This window comes from Amia ocellicauda, chromosome 8 (assembly GCF_036373705.1).
Source record: "Amia ocellicauda isolate fAmiCal2 chromosome 8, fAmiCal2.hap1, whole genome shotgun sequence".
Taxonomy (NCBI): domain Eukaryota; kingdom Metazoa; phylum Chordata; class Actinopteri; order Amiiformes; family Amiidae; genus Amia; species Amia ocellicauda.
Window position 1 is genome coordinate 13,868,887 of NC_089857.1, and position 23,883 is coordinate 13,892,769.

At 40.0% G+C, this 23,883-nt stretch overlaps 2 protein-coding genes across 2 annotated transcripts in view; one reads left to right on the top strand and one right to left on the bottom strand.

Annotated features, from left to right (window-relative positions):
- Positions 1–211: 211 nt before the first annotated feature.
- Positions 212–9,570, top strand: paqr3a (progestin and adipoQ receptor family member IIIa). The gene is made up of 7 exons (XM_066712100.1): positions 212–366; positions 1,027–1,252; positions 2,559–2,721; positions 3,447–3,602; positions 5,266–5,463; positions 5,594–5,684; positions 6,039–9,570. Exons 2-7 carry the CDS (start codon positions 1,068–1,070, stop codon positions 6,179–6,181), a joined length of 936 nt encoding a protein of 311 aa, XP_066568197.1. The 5' UTR covers positions 212–366; positions 1,027–1,067; the 3' UTR covers positions 6,182–9,570.
- Positions 9,571–10,213: 643 nt separating this feature from the next.
- bmp2k (BMP2 inducible kinase) overlaps positions 10,214–23,883 on the bottom strand; it is a 54,143-nt gene continuing 40,473 nt past the window's right edge. The window contains exons 14-16 of the mRNA XM_066712101.1: positions 23,637–23,791; positions 23,225–23,338; positions 10,214–13,188 (exon numbers count right to left, since the gene is read on the bottom strand). Of these exons, the coding sequence (XP_066568198.1) occupies positions 11,759–13,188; positions 23,225–23,338; positions 23,637–23,791 (1,699 nt within the window). The 3' untranslated portion in view covers positions 10,214–11,758. The remainder of the gene's footprint in view (positions 13,189–23,224; positions 23,339–23,636; positions 23,792–23,883) is intronic.

The following is a 23,883-nucleotide window of genomic DNA, read 5'->3' on the forward strand; positions in this document are numbered from 1 at the left end:
CCGTTTGCTTTACTGTGCAGTAGATGCAGTGACGTCATCGTTCGCGTTATTATTGCCAAAATACATTAAATTAAGACCTCAAAAAAAAAAAAAAACATTAGCAATGCTACTGAAACTCCTCCCGTTGTGGCGTATTTAAGGTTGTTCGTGTTATTCTGTATATCTTGAAGAATGCAGGCATAGTTTTGAACACACTCACAAGGGGGCCTTTCTGTCTCCGGTCGCAGACAGAGTTACTGGATTTTGTAACAGAAAGATGGGACGATGTGGTTGATCATTAAGCACGATTAAGTGTTATTTATTTACTAAATTGCATCTCCAATGACGCTGCCAGCTCCAGTACATTTTATAGCATATATCTAAAAGGTAAGTTTGTTAATGGATGGTGTGTATGATATGATGCAGGCAATATTATATTGTATTATATAAATCAACAGCTCAGAGCCCTGGCTTGTATACCGAAGACACTATGGACACAATACTAGGTTGATATTTGATCATTAAGTGTTCTCAAATAAATACCAGCATATTCTTCTTATTATATATACTGGTATGTACATGCAAAAGCATTTAATTGAATGGTTGTTTTTATTGTAGGATTATTTCATAGAGACATAGCTAGATAACGTCCAGTGTTCAATATTTAGCTATATATCTTTTAATATGGTTGGACATTCCCGATTTGATCAAAACTAAAGGCTGTGTAATAATCTGACTGCATACAAATACTGGGCACTTCTGTATTTTCTCTATTATATGCTATTTTTTTATGCATATTCAGGCTATAGCCATCTAGTTGGAACAAATCAAAGAATGAAAAATGTGTCTTTCTGTCAGAAAAAAAGAACAAGCAAAACAAAAGAAACACATACCTATGCCATAAAATGCAAATTACACAGACTTGCACGCCCAATTGGATGATTAACAATATGAGCTAATCGTTTGTTGTAATTGTGGCTTGTTGTTGGTATTGTAGATGATAGCCAAGTGTTAATGTGTGTGTGTGTGTGTGTGTTTATGTTCCAGCTCATTTATGTGCCTCAGCTCTGGAGCCGGATGTTTTCAGCATGCCTCCGAAGCTGCTCAAGAGTGCCCATTACATAGAGCTGGGAAGCTACCAGTATTGGCCAGTGCTTGTTCCACGAGGGATACGCCTGTACACATATGAGCAGATTCCTGTATTCCTGAAGGAAAACCCCTACATAACAGATGGTTACAGAGCCTACTTGCCATCAAGACTGTGCTTAAAAAGGTGAGTTACAGATGAACCCACGTTTTTTCTGAAAGCCACTGTATGGCGGCGCATCCGTTGTGCTCGGCTCACTGTGTCCTCCAGTCTGGATCTGGTTGAGGTCTGAGTTCCCCCATTTAAAATAGCACTATATGCTGCATACCAATTATAAGATAGTTTTGTCTTGAGGGTCAACATAGGGAAAGTGTATTTTCATTTTTAGCACTTGTGCTTGTGCTTCAAACAAAAGTATTTCCTGTCATTCCTAATTCCACCAAGCGCATGTGAAATGTGGTATCTGAACTGATTAATCTGTTTTGTAAAATAGCATGTGTTCAAAAACTAGAGTGAAATGCTGCAGGCATGTGCTTAAACTAAGCAAGAAGAGACCGTATCTGTTATCTATGGAAAGCCTTAAACAGCTGACCAATGCATAGTCTGCATAGAGAGTCTGAGCTCATCCAGATATATACATTCAGATTCTAATCATTCTACATTCTAAACATTCTAACAAAACTAAGGGTATATTTTTTTAGTTTTTGCCTTTGAACTGAATCACCCTCCTGGACCTTCTGTAGGGTGTAAAGATTATTTAATTTTCTGCTGCCAGGGCTTCAAGGAGGGCTGCAGTGTATACCTTATTGATTTTTTCAGTTTCAGTATATGTATGTGTAGATATTCCAATGCTCAGACAGCTGCAAGCTATGGCTGGTTAGAGGGCTAAAGGATCCAAAAGAACACTAAGCGTGGGATTGAGTGGGGGGTGTAGAAAAGGACAGAGGATTGTGTAATAAAATAATTGCTTCTTTGCCAGAAATTGTGCTAATTAGCTAATTGGTTTGATAACATTTGTGGTTTTGTACCAAATGTCAACTGAAAAAACGGTCCTGCAGGATCTTTTCTGACATTCCTTTGTATCATTGTGATTACTTTTTGTATTATTATTATTATTATTATTTATAAACAACATCTTATTCATGCCTGTACATTAGTAAATGTTTTCTAATTAGAAGTAAATGTACCCAAGAGAGAGTTATGAAAGTAACAGCCAGTGAGGTGATTATAGTATCTGTACTGCAGTCAGCCCTGTAAACCTCTCGTTCTCAACTGTTTCATTCTGAAAAAAGAAAAACTAAAATAATTTAAACAAAACTGTTCATGTGCACTTTAAGTATGGTGTTAAACTAAAGGAACATGTTGTAAAATGTATGCATAGTTCAAAAATGATACTGAAACTGTGGACGACACCAAGAAGTTTAGAATAACAAGAAGAGAGAGAACATATCCAGAGTGGTTAGATCTAATGTGGTTGTTTCTGCCATTTCAGCCTTTTTATTCTGTCCAATGAAACTGTTAATATCTGGAGTCACTTGCTGGGCTTCTTCCTGTTCTTCACACTGGGGGTCTATGATATGACAATGGTACTGCCTGTCGCGGGGGCCTCCAGGGAAGACTATGTGATCTACTCCATAGGGCTCTTCTGCTTTCAGGTAAGACTATTTACACTTTTTAGATCCTTCCCCATCAGGTGGTGTATTTCCTTTGATTATCGGCATTGTTTCAGGCTCGGCTGGGTAGAATATTACCCTCAGAGAAACACTCCCAGGGTGTCTCGCAGTAGTTCAACTTGCTTACCTGGTGTGCTTTTCAGCGTGGGCTGTGTGTAGGGTTGTCACCTCACCCCACAAATCCAGGAAGCTTTAAGAAAGCTCCACATTAAGGTGGGTCTTTTTTTTCCCCCTCATCCTTAATATAACTCCCTATTTTGGTACTGGGCACTGTGTAGATCAGGGTGTTTAATTCATTAACGCAGATAAATAACACACAAGAATGTCAGAAAATTAAGATGTCAGAGAAAATGCCAATAAGGATGCAGCCAAGGTTTCAATTAATGCTGTCATTACCTTACTAAGGGCGAACTTAAAACGTCTCAAGGTGTCCTAAGAATAACAGTCAGTTGGCAACTCTAGCCCTGTGTCTGCTGCATTGCGGATAAGAGTACCAATCCACTCTCGTCGCTTCATTGTTAACTATCCAAATGCCGAACTGTTTTCTATTAAGGTTTGTGTCTGATTCACTATAGTGAAATTAATGACATTTTCCATGGAGCTGTTTTTTCACCCTCCTTTAATTTAATATGCCTTTGATTGGAGTGACAGATTAAACGATTGCTCGAGTGGATCAGTGTCCTCAGTGTCCATGTATTTCTGCCCAGGTGTGCATGCTGTGCTCTGTGGGGTATCACCTGTTCTGCTGCCACCGCTCTGAGAAGACCAGTCGCCGCTGGATGGCATTAGACTATGCTGGGATCTCGATTGGAATCCTAGGCTGCTACGTTCCGGGGGTTTTCTATGCCTTTTACTGTAATAACGTAAGTATCACAACCACTTCTGTGCAACACATCTCTTTAGGTTTAGGATTCATTTGTTTTGTGCCAAGACTCGGAGTAGGGAAGCTAAGTGGTGCCTGATTTGTGAGATCAGGTGAAGCAGCGCTTTTGTGAGAATTTATGAGCAGAGCTTTAGTACACGTTTTCCAGTTGCATCCCTGTTACACAGTGTTGCGCTAATGTGCATAGGAATGACTGAAGAGCATAAGTTTGTAGAATGGATTTAGTTGTATCTTGGTGTTCCATTACAACTGGATAATATTAAATGTGTGCAGCAGTTGGTTATGAAAAGCCCAGGTGACGGAACGGATTTTATTTATGTGATGGCCATGAGAACAACCTCCCAAAGTGGCGTACTTCACCCAGATGGTGTGCCTGGTCCTGTTTAGTACATATGCTACCTGTAAAATGTAAGCTCAGCAAAAAGAAATCTGCAATGTATTTATGCTGTGTAGTCACAATATAATTGTGTTAATAGTTAGATTCTCAGCGTTGTTCTTGTGCCAGCAGTAGAATCGCCACTCGGTGTTCCGGAATTTGGTCTTAATTCTGAGTGATAAAAGCAGCTCAGAATATAATAACGGTGTGAATACAGGATAACAAGTCTCCTTCAGCTTGAAATGTGGGATTGAGCTTTACTTTTTGCTGCCAAAAAGAGGACAGGACTGAGGTCCCAGACGGTGTCTGGACTTTGATCTTAAAGGCTATGAACAAGCAGCAAATTCGTATTTTTGTAGTTTTTGTGATGGCGTGATTCAGCCCCAGCCATTTGCCTGTACTATGTGTTCCCCCGCATATTAGAAATCTGCAGTTCTCATGCCCTAGAATCGGCTGAAATCTGCTCCAGTGAAAACCAGATGGCCGTGTTCATAGACCATTCCGTCACTCCTGTTCTCCACCATATGACATTCACACGTGGGTGAGCTATCTCCACAGCGAGTGCCAAGCGTTTATCATTGCATTTGGGGGTCTACTAGATCAGCCAATTTATTTTTATTTATTTTTATTTTTATTTCCTTTTTTTTTTCTTATTGTGCATTCGGGGGGGGGTGAATATCTTTACACAGAAGATAAGGTGCACAGCTGTTCCTTTTTGACCACATGTTCCCCATACTTATCCTGTATTAGCAATACTCTTGTGATTCTCTTTCTTAAAATCGGATTCCTGTTTCTGTTTGTTTATTCTCTTATGTAAAAGTATCTTGTCTGTTGCCTTTGAATATAATCTATTTTAATGCCCAGTGCTCTGTTCAGTCAGCAGGAAAAGAGTAAGAGTTACATTCTCACCTGAATGAGTAAAGTCCAAAACCAACAAGCCTGCACAATAAAACTGCAAATATCGCTGCCATTCACACCGCAGTGGTCTTTCTGAATAGATTTGAGGTGTTTTACTGAATGGCTAAATATGATAAAGAATGTCTTGTCTCATTAGTATTACTTTGATGTAGTGTTTGTTCTCTTTATGGCATTCTGGAGTTCTTCTCTGATTTAAAAATTAAAAACGTCAGTGCTGGGACGTGTTGCTGAAGATCCGGCTGTCTGAACTCTGTTAATGTCATGACACACTTACAGAGCAGAGCAAAACGCCCTGCCTTGCCCTGCCCTGCCCTGCCCGTAAACAGGTTTTTAAATCTTGTCTCTGCAGTACTGGAGGCAGGTGTACCTGATCACGGTCCTGGCAATGATCCTGGCCGTGTTCTTCGCTCAGATCCACCCACATTACCTCACCCAGCAGTGGCACAGACTGCGCTCCGTCATCTTCTGCTCGGTCGCCGGCTACGGAGTCATTCCCACCATCCACTGGGTTTGGCTCAATGGAGGCTTCGGTGCCATTATCGTCCAGGTCAGAAGTAACTTCATCCTAGCAACGTTATGTCCAGATGTTTCCCATACAGCTAGACAACGATATTTAGTGAGCTTCTTGTGTTACAAATCCTCGCCGCTTTAAACACTGCTGTCTGTCGCCCCGGCAGGTGTTTGTCCCGCGTGTCCTGGTGATGTATCTGATCGCTGCTGTGGCCTTCCTCTTTTACATTTCCAAAGTCCCAGAACGCTATTTCCCAGGTATGTCTTCACTACAGCACATACACACCCTCCTCAGACTGTTTTAAATGGTGAAATGGCATCTCCTTATGTCTTTAGCCTTTATTTACATCATAAACCAAATAACACATTTGTCTCCTGTGTCTCATGTAGGAAAACTTTGATTCCCTGTCCCGAACTTGATGCACGTTATTTCAAATATATGCATTACTGTTGGGGATTGATTACCATGCATATTAATTAGGAAATAGGCAAATAAAACTGAAATACAGTGTAACTAAGGAAAACAATAGGACGTGCATTTTTCAGCCGCTTGCTGAAGGCAGTATTCTACATGTTTTTTGTTAGAGCTTCAACATTTTGTTTCTTCTACAGGGCAACTAAACTACCTGGGCTCAAGCCATCAGGTGTGGCACGTCCTCGTGGTGCTCATGTTTTATTGGTGGCACCAGTCTGCAGTGTACATCATGCAATACCGACACAGCCAGCCGTGTCCCGAGTACCCAGTCCACACATAACAAGGGAACCAAGTGGCTGTCAGGATCAGATTAGCCCAACACTAACTCCTGCATTTGTGAACTAACCCTTTACAGACCTTTGAAGCGAAGTAAGTGATGAATGGTGATTGTGGAGTCGGGCACTTGGCTGGGCATTAGGGAGATCGGTTCATGAAACACTCGGTTTCTGTTGGACGTCTCTCAGCACTCGCTACAATCCTGTTCCATCTACTGATCAAATGAAGATACCGAAGCACTTGCTGCTTTAGACCACCTGCTTTAGTTAAGTTGGCCCCCTCTTTTAAGACCGGTTCTGTTTTTTTCACGGATAAATGTTTTTTTTTATACTTTAATCAAATAATTGTGTTATTTGTGCACTGCATTTGTAACAGCGTTAAGCTTAAGAACAAAAGATGAACAAATTTGTGTTCTGTTTACAAATTCATGGTCAGGTGTGAACGCTTTGCTTTCTGAATTTGTCTACCTTAGCAAAGTATCTCTGCTTGATTTATAACCCAGCAGGAGTGATGTCATCCATTCATGTGCCTACTCTTACTGGCTTTTCAATGGATTGCATATGTAGTCGAGCCACTGTACTCATTTCATCATTTCAAGACTCCCTATAGGTTTTCACAACTGTAGAATTGTGCAAGCATGAAAATCCTCTTCCCTTCATTTCTTTTATGACTCATTATTAGTATTATTTATCAGCATGCTTGTTTTAAACATAGGTTGGCAGGCATCATCTTTAATAATGTTTTGTACAAAGACCATTTACATCTGATATGAAACTGAACTACAGCTGATTGTTTGCATCATGGAATATGTAACTACCTAAAACACGGTATCATAAAAATGAAAGAAAATGTTATTATACGGCCATAAGAGCCTCTAGACCCTTATAAGCTGTGAGTGTCGCCAGCTGCTCAGTGGCCTTCAGGAGCCTCGGAGGACTCGTTGTGAGGAGAGAATAGCAGGAATATTTGTGGAGAATGAGCACCTAAAAATCCAATACCTTTTAATGTCAGGTCTGACCAAAGCAGAAGGCAGACCTGAGCAACACATTGTGGCCAGGGACAGACAGGCTGACGAGCTGTGCCCAGAGATCAGCACTGCAGGCACAAGGGTACTTATAACTTGACGTTGTGTTGCTGTGCTGCTGTTACTTTAAACCACAAGTGTGTATGTGAAATTTGATCACTACTTTTAGGTGTTGTCGGAACAACCTCGCCATGCATTCGTACGCTGACGGCCTTCCACAGACCGACTGCACAGTGTGTTCTTTCTTCATCTGCAGTTTGAGTCCCCAACCGAATAAATCCAATTGAAAATAAATACATGTGTACGTGCAACTGTTTTGATGAAACCCATATAGTGTTATTCTTTTCAAAACTGTTTAAGGTGATTTGGATATATATTTTAGAACAGATAACTGCATCAAATGAAAACCAGGATCGTTGACAATGCGTGTCTTTGGCACAACCACTTAAGAGATGACATTAAAATGCTTTCCATTATAATAATGTAAACCAAAGAAACATTTTTTTAATAGCAAAGTTGGTCTAGGGTTTTTTAATGAGAAATTAAACTGAAAAGTCTTCATTGAGGAAAAAAAAAAAACTTTAAAAAGAGAGAATAATACAAGTGATGAAGAAAGAACTAAATTGTTCATTGGTCTGTTTTTGTTTTGTTCTTCATTGACGATTTAACTATGATTAAAAGTGTTATTCCACTACTAAGCCTAATTTATACTAACAAGAGGAGTCTAATTATTGTTTGTTTTTTGTTTTTACTAAGATGTGCAATTCAGTTTCATTCAAAAAGATCCGTCTGTATTATTGGATGTCTAAATTCAGTGGCCCGTGTTGATTCAGTGGTCCAAGCTATTATTTAAATATGCAGTCTTTAGTCCATCACCTCATCCCCGAATGGGTTACAGACTGAAAATGATCGGTGACTCCCTGAAAAGCCTGTTACACTCACTGTGGAACCAAATTAATGTCACCAATTAGTGTCAGGAGTTTGTGCTTTTGCAGTATTTTGATAAGGAATGGCTACTTTGCTGAAACTGTGGCATTAAACCAGTAATTAATGCCATTTGCTTCCAGATCGACAATTGGTTAATTCTGATGGTAATTCTGATCAGCATATCAGATTGGAGTAGCACTGTTGCAAAGAGTAGTGTTGGGTGTGCGCTAGTTCCGCTGTTCTTGTTTATACTGATGCTGCCTTAATCATGTCCCCTAACTAGGCACAGCTGAAGACTACTATTAAGCAATGTCTTGTTCTCGTTTACACTTTTGTTGTTGCATGTACCTCCAGAATGCTCCAGTCGATATTGTATAATACTTCTAGGTAATCATTGGATCTCTGTTACTACTTTAATCTTTTTAAGGGTTATGTGCAATGTATGTATAAAACCATACTGCTTAATATTGAATACTGATATGTTGTATATACAAACTAATGTACTTCAGTTAACATGTATCCCATTTCATGTACTGTGTGGGTCTGTAGAATGAAGTTATTCTTTCTTGATTCAGGATCATTTTGCTTTTGATTATTGCCGTTCCACACCAAGAGTGGGGTTTTGAGTGTATTTTGTCCACACTTCTTTTTAATGTACTGTATATATGTTTTTATGAACAGATGTGTCTGTTGAGCGGCTATACCTTTATACGGGTATTAACAACTTAAGCATTACTAGAGAGACAACAGAGAACTGCAAAGACAATGCACATATATGACAAAGAATCCCATGTAGTGGCTGATATAATACTTTTTTATGGGGAAAACAAACAAACACTGAAGTATTCATTATGTCCAGATTTGTGGTCGGTATGCCCAGAATTGTACTGGATGGATGATAGCCATTTTGGATCCACTAACTAGAACACTGTCGTCTTTGACATCGCAGCCCATGCACTGTACAGTAGAAGTCTTGCAATAGCAGATATTTTAGAATAGAATCTCATCCAACTTTTTAGATTTGTATTGTTTTAAATAAAATCCCATTGTTTTCCAGGTCCTAAATGTGTAGTTTGTCAAATCAAGAAAGTGAAATATCTTTCTCAAGCCTCTGCAGCATTGTTCTGCATTTTGATTGGTAAAATTAAACAATGCGAGAAGCTACAAATAAGGTGCATGTGGTTTCTCTTCAGAGAATGGTGTGCAGATGAAATCTTACAAAAATAACCCCAAAAGGGCTACGTAAACGATCAAAAATGTTCTCGGACCATGGACTTTTGGGACTGTTGGTTTTAGCTAAGCTAAGCTTTTTTAGTTTCCAACTATCAGTCTTGCACTGTTTTATAAACATTTAGAGGTGTATATATGAAAAGCTTACTTTAAGGAATTATGTTGTGTAAAATGGTTTGTTAAATAAATAAATCACTGGTACGTTTTCAGGACTTTTTGGATTCTTTTTTTGTTGATGGAGCTGTGAATTTAACCACTAAATTATTTCTCTCTTGTGTATGTCAGATTGTACTGGAACAGATCTTTCATTTAAGGTTATGTATGTATGACTTTTTGTAAAGCATGCATTCAAATTAAATAAAGATTAATTTATTTTGAACCCCCCCTTTTGTGGTACAGTGAACCACTATTCATGTAATTGCATTTCTGATGACAAAATACAGTATAATTGTCTGATCTTAATAGTTTAGTAAAATCTGCATATTTCTGGGCTAGTTTGTAGTACATTTAAGAGAACCGTTAAATGTTTACAAAGCACTGTCCACAGGTTTAATCCAGTTTAAGCACACAACCCCCCACTAAATTATGTAGCCTAAGAAATGCATCTGATATGAAATTATAGAGGTGACTAGTCAGACATTTTAATCTCTTTATTTTAATGCACCAAATGAGACACTTGGGGACATAAAATCAAAGCCTGATACATCTCCCAGGTTTTATAATGGGTAAGTCAGTACCTCGAGTTTGATTTAATGTCCTGCACAGTTAGCTGCGAATATGAACCCTTAAAGAAATTCATTTTCCACATGAATCTGATTTATCGCAAACACAGAAACTAAATGACCACATCCTGAATAGATTAATCCAACTTCTTTATTGCATTATTAGACAGCAGAACAGCATGATAAATATTAAACGTGTTAAAACAAACGGTAAATGAAAGATAGAAAATTGTTTCACATAGAAGCCTTAATTCAACATTGTTCCACAGATTAAAAAAGTAGTACATTGCTTTATTAATTCAGATGAATGTGCTTATGCTCATTAAATACTCTTCTGAGGTTTTCCGTTCATTTACATTAACACGTCTGGTGAAATTAATTCGGGTTAAAAAAAAAACAAAAAAACTTCATTTTTGTGGTTCAAGGGTGAAAATCAGGTCGGTGCTTAAATGTGGAAAGTGCACTTGTTTTGACTACCTGTTCAGATGTAACTGATTTGTGATTCTGTCAATTTATTAAGCCTGTTGGTGTAGTTACATTTTTACTTTCCCTTTAGTCTTTTAATTTGAAGCTTGACAAAATGTTCCTCTAAGCTATGCAACATTATTTACATTGTTTTTGTGATGCCTAGCTAATGATACTGACATTTTCATTTTCATTCTTAACTATATAGTTACCCTTTAACATCATATTGCTATATTATTTATGTTTGATAAATCACCTCCAAACTATCTGAACTATCACAGGAATACTGCGATGTGTAGGTGTTCTAGATCACAGCAAGTCCATCCGTATTTATAACCACACACTTTCTATTGGGACCATGGTATTCTACTCATATTTCTCAACTCCTAGAGTAAGCAACTGTTTTTAGTCTCATAGAAAACTCAAATTCTAACCTTGAAAGGTAAAAGAAATGGAGAAAAAGCAACCGGGTAAAACAATTCTCTCACTTCAATTGTATCTAGACCTCTAGTAGGTGAAATATGAACAATGAAAACACTATGACAAAGTAGAAATAAAAAGCAAAAAGTTTAATGGTGACATGGAATTTAAAGGCCTGTCAAAATAAAGCATTTCTTCTGCAGTAAAGAGCAGTATCAGCCTGGGTGTAGTGGCTCAGAGGTACTGTGCAGCAGGGTGGGGCTCGGCCCATAAGGCTTTGTGGTGTGAAATGAATCTTATTTATTAGTAGATTGAGTAGGAAGCGGCTATCTACATGTAGAGCTCGGCAGCCACTCAAGCGGTCGATGATGGAGCTAGCTCATTGTCACAGTAAGATCTCAGTCGAGCTGAGAGGGTGTATCGATCTCCCGAGAAGAAAAGGAAACTATTCACATCAGCCTCTTCAAGAGCAGAGCAGCCCTGTGAACCAAAACAACATGGTATAATGCAGCATAAAGGCTTATCAGCTAAAACAGGTATGGGCTAAAAGTTAATGCATATAGAATCTAGACAAATCTATATTCCACAGGATTTTTTTTTTTTTGTTGTTTTTTATCTTAAATTCTGAGTCCAGTTATGTATTAAAATATAAAACGTTTCCAGCGTATTAAGCGCTTGTCCCCAGTTATTTTGGCTGCAAAGAAAAAGACACTAACACTGCAAAGGTGCCCCGCCTCCCCTGGAGGCCTTTGCATAATCAGATACGGACTTTCTGTGCCGGAAGACGAGGCGTTTACTGTTTGGAGGGGAAAGGTGCGGCTCCAAAGGGATCCAGCTCCACCTGGGGAGGCTGCTGCATCACGCTGTGGACGACCAGTTCTGTGAAAGGTACAGCACCAAAGTCGTCAATTTTATTTCCATCCCCGCTGTGAAAGGCTCCGTGGAGGGAACTGGGTCTGGGCCGCCCGCTGTTCGAGTTGTGGTCGCCTCTGTTGTCGCCCAGGCCTTGGTGCTGGGGATGCCTCCCGATCTCTGGGGGGTGAAACGGTTTAGCACCAAAGGGGTCCAGCAAGGCCTCTTCAGTGGGCAAGGAGGCCCCTTTGTCTTTCACATCCCCGAGAGTGACGCCGATGTTCTCTTTGGAGTCGGACGTGTTCAGAAACTCATTGCTGCTCTGGGAGTCTCTCCTGCCCACCTTCTTGTGCCTGCGGACCCTCTCCGGGGTGCGGAAGCTCGGCTTGGAGGTCTTCCTGCCGCTCGTCGGGGTCCCGTGATGCCGCTTCCCGTTGCCGCTTGCGTTTTCCTGCTTCGTGCGCCTCTGCCGCGAGGAGAGTTTCTGGAGGCTCCGCTGCTTCATCTTCTGCTGCTGAGGCGTGGAGTCCTCTTCGAAAGGCACTTGGCCAAAAATGTCCTCCGTGCTCCTAGACAGGGGTGCTGACTGGCTGGGCTGAAAGGGAGTGCAACCGAATACATCCAGGCTGTCCGGTGAAACCGGCGGGGTCTGTCCCAGGGATCCCTCTCCGCTCTTGCCTGCTTTAGACAGGCTCCTGTTGAACGGGGCTTTGGTGAACACATCAAACTCGTCCATGGCCTGCTCTGGGGTGACTGCTTTGAATGGCGCTTGGGCAAAGATGTCTGTGTTTTCAGCTGTAGCTTTTGGTGGCCCAGTTCCAATGAAAGGTACCGCTCCAAACACATCCACTTCCCCCTGCGATGCTTCCCTCACCACCATGCCGGGGGAGTCGGGGGGAGTCATCAGGGAAGCGCCAGGCTCCCTTCTCGCGACCCCCTCAGCACTGCCCGGCACTTTGTTTCCCGCCGCCCGAAACTTCCCCTTCTTCTGCTCATAGTCCGAGTCGGAGCTGTGCTTGTCCTCTTCCTCCTCCTCGGCCTCCTCTTCTGAATCCATGAGGAGGGGCCGCTGTCCCAGGTTCTCCGGCTCGGTGTCGTTGTCGTCATTGTCGTTAAACTCGCCATGTTCGCTGTTCAGAGTTTCTTCGTCTTCCTGCTCGTCCTCCTCGCTGCTCTTTGGGGAGGGGGGATCTGACTCAAAGTCACTGTCTGACTCGTCCCCCACTTTGCGGGGCGGCAGCCCTGTCGGCCCACTTCTCTTTAGGGGTTTGTGTTCTCTGCAGGCTGGCTCCTGCTTCTCCGCTGAGACGGGGTTTCCTGCAGGAGCGTGTGGTTCTTCAGCCGGCTGCTCAGGACTTGCCAGGCTGGGACCTAAAATCAGAGGAAAGAACAGGAATTAAAGCAGTTGAACTGTGCTGTCAGAGAACCAGAAGATATTCAGGATCCACTGAAACACATACAAAGAAACTGAAAGAAAGGAACAATAAGGCCTGAAATGTATGCATACCATCGCTTGACCATAATCCCAGTGAAACAGTACAGTATGGTAATCTGCAGTTCAATACTCCCACTACTGTTTTCCTCCCATCATTCTCTGCATTCTTTTGATTTCCTAAGAAAGGACTGAACTGCGTGACTTCATTTCATTGTTTTAGAGTGACTAGCAAACAAGGAAATGATCTTATATATACACAATGTCATCTGAATATGCCCTGAAATGTAGTTTACATTTTAATGTATCAGCTGTGTGATGTGGGCATGAATAGCTTTTATCTTTTGGCAATCAAGTATATCCACAGCAAAATCGTATCCTTTCCATATTTAAATATATATTTATATATATATATATATATCTCAAGTGAAATGTTAGCTTTCAGAAGAAAAAAAAAGTCCCTGGGTAATACGTTATATATTCTTCATGTCCCCCTCCATCCATCTCTCTTTTCGGGTTGCCGTGTATCAGTAGAAGTCCTCCAAACCACATCAGCCATACATCTTGACCGTGTCACAATCACGATACTTCACAGACATACACTTATAGTTTATGGCAAAGTAGGTATTAAAGACTATCTTCGATATGTGCTGTAATGAGGCTGTAAAATTAGTGTTTCATCAGAGAATCATGGAACACAGATGGACTTTTGTTTTAATACTAAAAGGTTTAAGGAAAACAATAAAACAGAAAATGGGGGGGGGATCTTAAGGTCAGAAGCATGATTAATGCTTTGCTCTGGATGGTGTAATGATGCTTCTTAGCTCTTGTAAATTCTGTAATACCAAAGGGATTTAGCATTAGTCAAATCTGGATTATTTGACTGCGCTCTTTGTATTTCCCAAGGTACAACCTCGATGACATGTCCGACATTTATTTTATAACTCATAAATCCGAACATTTTGTGCAGTATTAAAACAGACGGCACCAAGAGCAGAATTACAAAACTCATATGCTTAGAAAGCTGAATTGTATCTGACCTTCTCTACCACCTCTAACCTACGAAAGAAAGCAGCTGCAAGATTATCAATGGTACAAAAGCATAGATATAGATAGATACATATGCATAGATAGATATGTACCTATAGGCTTAGGGAATATCGTTGGTGCATAAGAAACAATAAAAATGCCTTGTGAAATTTACACAACTATTTAAAAATAAATAAATGTAACGACTTTTCATAGGCAAAATGTATTAATGTGCATCTTAGCTTAGAACAATTATTTTCTTTATTTAATGTACTTGTCTCCAACTGTCTTTTTGAGCATTTGAGCACACACCCGTAGCCAGCTTTGGCAGGAAATTAACCTTTGTTGGTTCATTTCCATTTTTTTATGATATCTTGGGGGTAATTTTGGGCCTCTCTGTTGACTGTTTTATTGCTGTCGAGTTTGTTTAGAGGGAATGCTGAATTTCCTCATTCCATTTTTTTTCCTCAGTTCACTTCCTGAGAGGATATGCTGTTTACAGAGATGCATCACAGGCCCAGGCTGTTTACTGTATTAAAAGGTTTCATATGACTCTTAAACTGGCCGTGCTGTAGCTAACTCGAAATTAACTGCACCCTTATGCTGTTCTTCCAGTAATATCTCTTAATAGCATGTAGGTGATACATCTATAACAATCTACTTTTTAGCTGTACTGCATATGAATGTATACTCCTGCACACAATCCAATCAGTCAATTTGGTTTTGAATACATCTTTATACTTGTACGTTAATTGTAGAGACCTTTTTTCTGTTTTGACAAAGGTTAAACTAAAAAACCTGTAAAATATTACACACAAAATGACTGCAGCACGTGCCTTAGGCCCAGCAATCCTCACCTGGGTACCACACTACTGAGAAGGCAGTTCTCTCCATGTCTATTAATCCTCGACACCTCATACTCATTTGAACACTTATTCGTAATGTTATCCAGTGAACACTATGTTCAATAAAAAGGCTTCAGAATTAACAAACACGTTCATATGTACACAAAAATCACCAGCAGTTCCTTAAATAAATGTGCAAGTGTTTAACTGAAATGCTCGTTTGTGACATGTCTCAATTTTATTCCAGGGATGTTTGAAATAGTTGAATGTCCCCTTTTATTTGGTTTCTATAAATAACATGATACAAATGTAATTTTTAATGTATTATTAAATGTGTTTATTTTAATGTATTCATCTTAAAGTATTAAAATTAGCATATAAAAAACACACTTGCACAATAGACAAAAAATTGAAAAGTTCCTCTAGTTGATGAAATGCTGGGATGCTGCAGTTCCCTCACAAAGCCTCGAAACAAGGGCGACAAAGGGGAGTGAACAAACGTAACATCTGCTTGTGCCGTCCCACACAAAGCATGACAAATGTAATCAACATCATCTCCTGCACAAAACAATCTCCATACCGACACAAAGGAACATCTATAATCGTATAAGAAGATCCCCTAACCTCGCAAGTAACATTTCTTTGCCGATGTTCAGTTTTGGAGCATCCGATTAAAAAAAAAAAAAATGATGAATGTCTTGTAACTAGTAATTACATGCCTTCTGTTGTTTAAGCGGCAGCTACAATGTGGGGCAACCCTCTTTCAGCTTCTTTTGAATGAAGAACATACTGCCACTGTCAGCACGCTCTGTTCCACCACATGGCCGTCTCCCGGATTACAACCCCAGTCCTCCCAAATCTCCACTGCCGATTCCCAATCAGTCAGGTCAGCAGCTGCTCTGGAGTACGAGTGATTTTTTTGTTTAGTTTAGTTTTCATTGGTAGGACAATGCAAGGAAATGAAAGACTGGGACTCATTTCCTGTCAGATACATAAATACTAATAAATCACATTAGAATTAGGTTAAGCACCTTTCACTTATTAAGAACCTATGACTATTTTCTGTACATCACGCAGGGGATTAGGAGCCTTTATTCTCTGGCTCTGTGCTGCCGAGAAGGAGATGAAGCCTCAGGTTACGTTCCCACAGCAGGTGCCCTTGCGCACAATCAGCAGCCCCTTGAGCTGGAGCAGGTCAGCACCATAAGCAAAGCATAGGAAGCACGTTGGAATGAAGCCATTTCCATTAGGAAGCACAGAAGCCCAGCAGTGTCTGCTCTGTGTGAAAGCCTGACAAGGGCCATTATAATGTTCTGAATGGAGGGTGCAGACAGTCCTGTATCTAAAGGAGCCGATTGTCCTCGTGGGGTCATCCTGTAATAATTGCATTGGGCAAACAAACCCCCCCTCTGACAATAGTTGGGGCTATCACAACCATAACCTTACTTTCACTTTTTCTTTGTGCACAGGCAGCTACAAGCATTCCCCATGCAACACTTTGGAAGAAGGCACTCATTTGAATTATTAACATTAAGGTAAATGAGTAAATGAAAGAACCTTCCGTTTCTGACTTAATCTTCAACCACAAATGCTCTAACAGTAAAGCAATACAAATCACAGTGCCCCATTTAAGATATATATATATATATATATATATATATACACAGTACTGTGCAAAAGTTCTAGGCAGGTGTGGAAAAAATGCTATAAAGTAAGAATGCTTTCAAAAATAGACATGTTAATAGATTATATTTATCAATTGACTAAATGCAAGTGAGTGAACAGAAGAAAAATCTACATCAAATCCATATTTGGTGTGACCATCCTTTGCCTTCAAAACAGCATCAATTCTTCTAGGTACACTTGCACAGTCAAGGATTTTGTAGGCACATAGTCAGGTGTATGATTTAACAATTATACCAAACAGGTGCTAATGATCATCAGGTTGAAACGCAATCATTAACAAACAGAAACAGCTGTGTAGGAGGAATAAAACAGGGTGAGGAACAGCCAAACTCAGCTAACAAGGTGTGGTTGCTGAAGACAGTTTACTGTCAAAAGTCATACACCATGGCAAGACTGAGCACAGCAACAAGACACAAGGTAGTTACACTCACCTAAAGGATTATTAGGAACACCTGTTCAATTTCTCATTAATGCAATTATCTAACCAACCAATCACATGGCAGTTGCTTCAATGCATTTAGGGGTGTGGTCCTGGTCAAGACAATCTCCTGAACTCCAAACTGAATGTCTGAATGGGAAAGAAAGGTGATTTAAGCAATTTTGAGCGTGGCATGGTTGTTGGTGCCAGACGGGCCGGTCTGAGTATTTCACAATCTGCTCAGTTACTGGGATTTTCACGCACAACCATTTCTAGGGTTTACAAAGAATGGTGTGAAAAGGGAAAAACATCCAGTATGCGGCAGTCCTGTGGGCGAAAATGCCTTGTTGATGCTAGAGGTCAGAGGAGAATGGGCCGACTGATTCAAGCTGATAGAAGAGCAACTTTGGCTGAAATAACCACTCGTTACAACCGAGGTATGCAGCAAAGCATTTGTGAAGCCACAACACGTACAACCTTGAGGCGGATGGGCTACAACAGCAGAAGACCCCACCGGGTACCACTCATCTCCACTACAAATAGGAAAAAGAGGCTACAATTTGCACAAGCTCACCAAAATTGGACAGTTGAAGGCTGGAAAAATGTTGCCTGGTCTGATGAGTCTCGATTTCTGTTGAGACATTCAGATGGTAGAGTCAGAATTTGGCGTAAACAGAATGAGAACATGGATCCATCATGCCTTGTTACCACTGTGCAGGCTTGTGGTGGTGGTGTAATGGTGTGGGGGATGTTTTCGTGGCACACTTTAGGCCCCTTAGTGCCAATTGGGCATCGTTTAAATGCCACGGCCTACCTGAGCATTGTTTCTGACAGGATAATGCACCATGTCACAAAGGTCGAATCATTTCAAATTGGTTTCTTGAACATGACAATGAGTTCAGTGTACTAAACTGGCCCCCACAGTCACCAGATCTCAACCCAATAGAGCATCTTTGTGATGTGGTGGAACGGGAGCTTCGTGCCCTGGATGTGCATCCCACAAATCTCCATCAACTGCAAGATGCTATCCTATCAATATGGGCCAACATTTCTAAAGAATGCTTTCAGCACCTTGTTGAATCAATGCCATGTAGAATTAAGGCAGTTCTGAAGGCGAAAGGGGGTCAAACACAGTATTAGTATGGTGTTCCTAATAATCCTTTAGGTGAGTGTATACTGCATCAGAAAGGTCTCTCCCAGGCAGACAGGGGTTTCCAGATGTGCTGTCCAAGCTCTTTTGAAGCAGCACAAAGAAACGGGCAACGTTGAGGACTGTAGACGCAGTGGTCAGCCAAGGAAACTTACTGCAGCAGATGAAACTCATCATGCTTACTTCCCTTCACAATCGGAAGATAACCAGCAGTGCCATCAGCTCAGAATTGGCAGAAAACCGTGGGACCCTGGTAATATATAAAATATTTTGCTGCAGCAGAATGCAGTTTGTTCGCCGAAAGGCTGGAGAGTGGTACACGAATGAGTGTCTGCAGCCAACAGTGAAGCATGGTGGAGGTTCCTTGAAAGTTTAGGGCTGCATTTCTGCAAATGGAGTTGGGGATTTTGGTCCGAATGAATGGTCTCCTCAAAGCTGAGAAGTACAGGAAGATACTTATCCTGCATCATGCAATACCAGCAGGGAGGCACCTGATTGGCCCCAAGATTATTCTGCAGCATGACAACGACCTCAAATATACAGCGAAAGTCATTAAGAACTATCTTCATTGTCAAGAAGAACAAGGAGTCCTGGAAGTGATGGTATGGCCCCCACAGAGCCCTGATCTCAACATCATCGAGTCTGTCTGGGATTACATGAAGAGAGAGAAGCAACTGAGGCGCCTAAATCCACAGAAGAACTGCGGTTAGTTCTCCAAGATGTTTGGACCGACCTACCTGCCGAGTTCCTTCACAAACTGTGTGCAAGTGTACCTAGAAGAATTGATGCTGTTTTGAAGACAAAGGATGGTCACACCAAATAAGGTTTTGATGTAGATTTTTCTTCTGTTCACTCACTTTGCATTTAGTCAATTGATAAATATAATCTATTAACGTCCATTTTTTAAAGCATTCTTACTTTACAGCATTTTTTCACACCTGCCTAAAACTTTTGCACAGTACTGTATATACACACGTACCAAAAATGATGCGTTTGCATGAGGCTCACCCTACATAACTTGTTCATAATGGTAAAAGTGTTTGAGTTGTACTGTGAAAATCTGATTGAAAGTCTTTAAGCAATACAACCACCTTTTAACTTCTTCAAAGGGTTATTCTGCAAGGGCATAATATGATAACATAGCTGCCAAAATAAAAGAATGACTCAATTTCACATTTTTAAAGCAATTAATTGGATACAAAAATAACTTCACAGTGACATATCTATACACACAAATGCATATTAATATGGGTTTGTATTTATGCATGTACATACATGTATAGTTAGGCAGCAATATAAGGTTCACTGCATTTTTAATTTTGCATCTGACAAAGAAAAGCAAAACACTTGCTTGAACTTGTATGTATAAACATTCTCTACAAACAATCCTTATAAAGCTGCTGCACACAATGTTGGTTTCTTAAAGTGTGCAGCCACATCATGATTGGCTTTAACCTGCCGATGATGCAGACCGAACATGTTCAGCATTCATTTCCAACAATTTGACTGCGTGCTACATTTCTGTAACATCATCTTGTTGTGATTTAATTATTTTTTATTCTCTTGAAACTTAATTTAATGAAAGGCAGCCATGTTAGCAAAAACATCTTGTACGTATAATGCAGTGGTGGTCAGACATTGGAAAATCCCCATTGGAAACCATGCGCTTTCATATTTGTTTTTTCTCTTCTACAGCGGAGATGTTACAATTAAATGAAAGAAAAAATGTCATCACTTTTAAATCAATTTTGGTTTTATTATGGTTTTAAAAGAAACACAGTCACACATTATCATACAGGTTCATTTACATTCTTTATTTCGGTTTAAAACACGTCTTCAGTACATCTTATCGGGGTCTATCCATGAATATAGAGTGTAAGAACGGTCATCCAGGGTATAGCGCGTCTCTAGAAGCTTGTAGGTGTGACGCTTTTGTACTAAAGTGGTCAACAGAAGCACAATTCTGCAACGGTTCATAAATACAGACATTTTATTAACAACCATTGTTGCGTCTGAGCCGACACGTTACATTTCAGAGGCATGAGCTGCGGTTTTAATTTTCTGATACACAACTGGACAGATAGAGCGAAGAGCAGAAAAGCCATTTGGTAGAGCAGGGAAAGGATACCAAGCCCCCTTGCTCAGCCCCACACCAATGGATGAAAAGCTAAAAATGAGAAAATGTAAAATTAAAAAGCTAAAATCACATACAGTGTGTGGTCTAAACCATACACATGCTGTATTTCGTTGTGCACTTGGACATAACCGGAAATAAACCCTCCTATCTCTCTCCATATGAGCCATTTTTAAAATAATGATCAGTTAAAAAAAATTATAAACAAAATAAGGGATAATTACATGCAGTGTTATTCTCCAATCTGTCCACCAATACACCACTAGCGCAAGATGTTTTTGAATATGGCTGCCTTTTTTTTTTTTTTTTTTTTTTTTTTTTAAACACAGTCATCAATCTGCTTCAGAGACCAAGTCAGAAGTGAAGTAAGTAAATGAAATGAAAATGTTATGTACTTTTCAGGAAAGGTGTAGCCCAGTGCAAAGATTCTCCATATATAGAAATAATTAATGGATCAACTTACCTTACAACAACTTACAACACAAAAAAACTAAAATAAAAGTAACAAATTACATACATAAAACTGAGATTCCTTTTAATCTTATGCAGCTTCCTAAATATGACATTCACAGCTCAGTGAGGCACATGCAAATGGATGAAACCCAACTGGCCAAAGTAACACTATAGATAAAGTAAATCCAGGAGTAAAATAAACCAAACCGCACTGGATGTGTGCAATTCTTTCTGTATTAGAATCTGACATCAGGCCTCAAAGTCCTAAAATACAGCCTGTTTCCCTGGCATGATAAACTTGGTGTGCCAGTGCAATGGCTCATAAATACAGTGCCCATCACAAATCAGTGGTACTGCCCAGGATTCACCAGGCCCAATCTAAGCCTTTGGAATTATTTTTCTTGTAGCTCAGGTTTTGTAATGTTAACGTTGCACACTATAATATCACAAGGCTCAGTATGCAGAAAACATGTAATGAAGCTGAAAGCCAGCAGTATAAAAAGTAAATAAAGTTAAACAATCTAAATACGAGTCACTTTTCATGAGGCCGGTTTGTAATCTTCCTATATACTGCAAAATGCAGACTAAATCAACAGTTAACCACAAGTATGGATGCATGAAGAAATTCAGAATTTCACTTTGGAGCATTTCCAGAACAAAAACACCACTGTATCAAACTTTTGCCCTTATCACATCAATAATAAAATCAGCTTTTCTATTTGTTTATTTGTATTTATTTTCTTATTGTAAAGACGTATTGAATAACACTTCAATACTCAACAAAATTCAATGTGTAGTCAACAATATTAAGATAACTGATGTTTTTGGTTTTGCCTTGTTTTTCTTCTACAATGTGATGTTAATTTGGACTGGATGTAACGTGCTCAGTATTGAACACTTCATGCAGACACGGACATAACTTTGGCATCCTTGTTATAAAGCAAATGCACAGCCATTTTAGAATGAGCATCCCATCAGGGTGGAAACTCCTAGTAATCCTTAAGCCCTGCATCAGGCCCTTTAGGATGTACCCAGCCAAGCTACCAGGTACCACCAAGCTTCACTGCCTACTTAGTGTTGTATCCACCATGTGTTCTCGCCATGTCAAGGCTGCTCATTTTAGTATGGCAGGGACCCACTGAAGGAAAACATTTGTAAATGTAAAAAGCCAAGCAAGCAAGATTAGTAACCACAACCCCCTTTACCCCCAGCCGATGAATGTCAGGAGTTAGTAACCATAATGTGAGCAATAAATGTACAGAGGTTTGAACGGTTAATGATTCCAGGATGAGCCAAGGGTTTGTACCTGGATAAGAAGCACACCCTCATACAAGTGGTCTCTTGCTCCCCGTGTATGGATGGGAAGTCAACATGGATGTGGACATGAACCCTGTAGCAGGCTAACTGTGTGAGGGACAGCTGGGAAATCCGTTCAGGATATAAAAAGCACCTCAGTTTCGTCAGTGCCCCACAAATAACAAAGGCAGCATAAGAGCCCTCAAAATGTCAAAGACTTGCTTTTCCTTGGCAGCAGGATTCTTCATCCAATACTTCATTTTTATACTATCTATCATGGATACATGTTATTCCTCTATTCCCTTCACAGATTAATTGGAATCAAATAGCTCACTAAATCCAGCAGAGGGCATCAGTTGCCTGCTTGAGCATTTTCATTTGAACATGTCATAGACATTGGTAAGAGTCATGCACTTACACACATTGGTGAAAAAATGCAACACATCTACAAAGATATGTTATGCAAATTATACAAAAATATGTACCTACAATTTCTTCAACAAGGATATGAAAATCTTCACATGCAATATAAATATTAGAAAAAAAATCTAATTGAAAGATACGCATATCATATCTCTAGGTTTCATAAAATGGGATTATATTTCTGTAAACAGCTTTGATATTTCTAGATGAAAAGCACTTAATCTTTAATAATGCAATGCAACTGATATCCATTTAAACGATCACACGATCCTCTCTAGATGTAATGCAGAGTTATTTAAGTAAATACTCTTCTTTGGTTAGAGTCAAAGGTTTCTTGTCTCATGTTGAAGACAATATTAATAAATAGATGTGTAGGGAGTCTTCATTGGGGTTTCATTTTTAAATGAATGTATCTTTTATATACATGTATTTTTGTTGTGCACAGAAGCGCTCTTTCATCTCATAGGGACAGTGAACACTCGAGTACGACTCTAAATTCCAAGGCACGCAAGCTGGTCTTCAATGCTGCCTTAAAACTTGCCTGGATTGGAAACAAAGGGCACAGAGCCAAAGAGGTCTTCTGGGAAAGACTTCTGGGACTGCGGCTGTTTCTCCAGACCGCTGTCCACACACGCTGTCCTTTCTTCAGGTTTCTCTGTTAGGAAGAGAGTTGGTTTAAATTAAGGCAGAGTTTAAAAGAAGAACAGCACCACCCACATATGAGGTCATTATAAGGTCGGCTGTCATTCCTAAAACTTCAGGTGTATAAAAGTGCCAATGTGTGAGACACCAGACTTGCAAAAGAAATATCCAATTATTTCCTTTAATATAGATTTAAAAAGGGCCAGAAGAGTGGGCTGGGACATAAAAAGGGTAAGTTATAAACCACTAAACATCACAAAACATTCCGAGGGACACCTCCGAAATCAAGATTAAGACAAATCAGCACTTGCTTGCTCTCAGAAGGTCAAACTCTCTGTCCAGCAGCTCCTCTTCTGTTAGTTTGGAGAAGTTGTCCTCTCCAAAGGGGTTCCAGCCCGACATGTCTGGTGGGTTACTGACATTCTGCGAGGGGGCGACCATTATTTCAGTGTCCACCAGCATATTTCTGAGGAGAGAGAGGCAACAGGGAAATGGGATTAAGCCAAATCAAGTGAACACAAGAATGAATTAATTCAAACTTATATCATGCAAAACAAG

Bases quoted from the DNA above. Each gene is read 5' to 3' on its own strand.
- paqr3a (XM_066712100.1), top strand. From the start codon at position 1,068: ATGCCTCCGAAGCTGCTCAAGAGTGCCCATTACATAGAGCTGGGAAGC. The intron at 3,603-5,265 runs GTAAGTATCACA...TTGTCTCTGCAG, and splicing joins ATGCCTTTTACTGTAATAAC to TACTGGAGGCAGGTGTACCT. The intron at 5,464-5,593 runs GTCAGAAGTAAC...TCGCCCCGGCAG, and splicing joins TCGGTGCCATTATCGTCCAG to GTGTTTGTCCCGCGTGTCCT.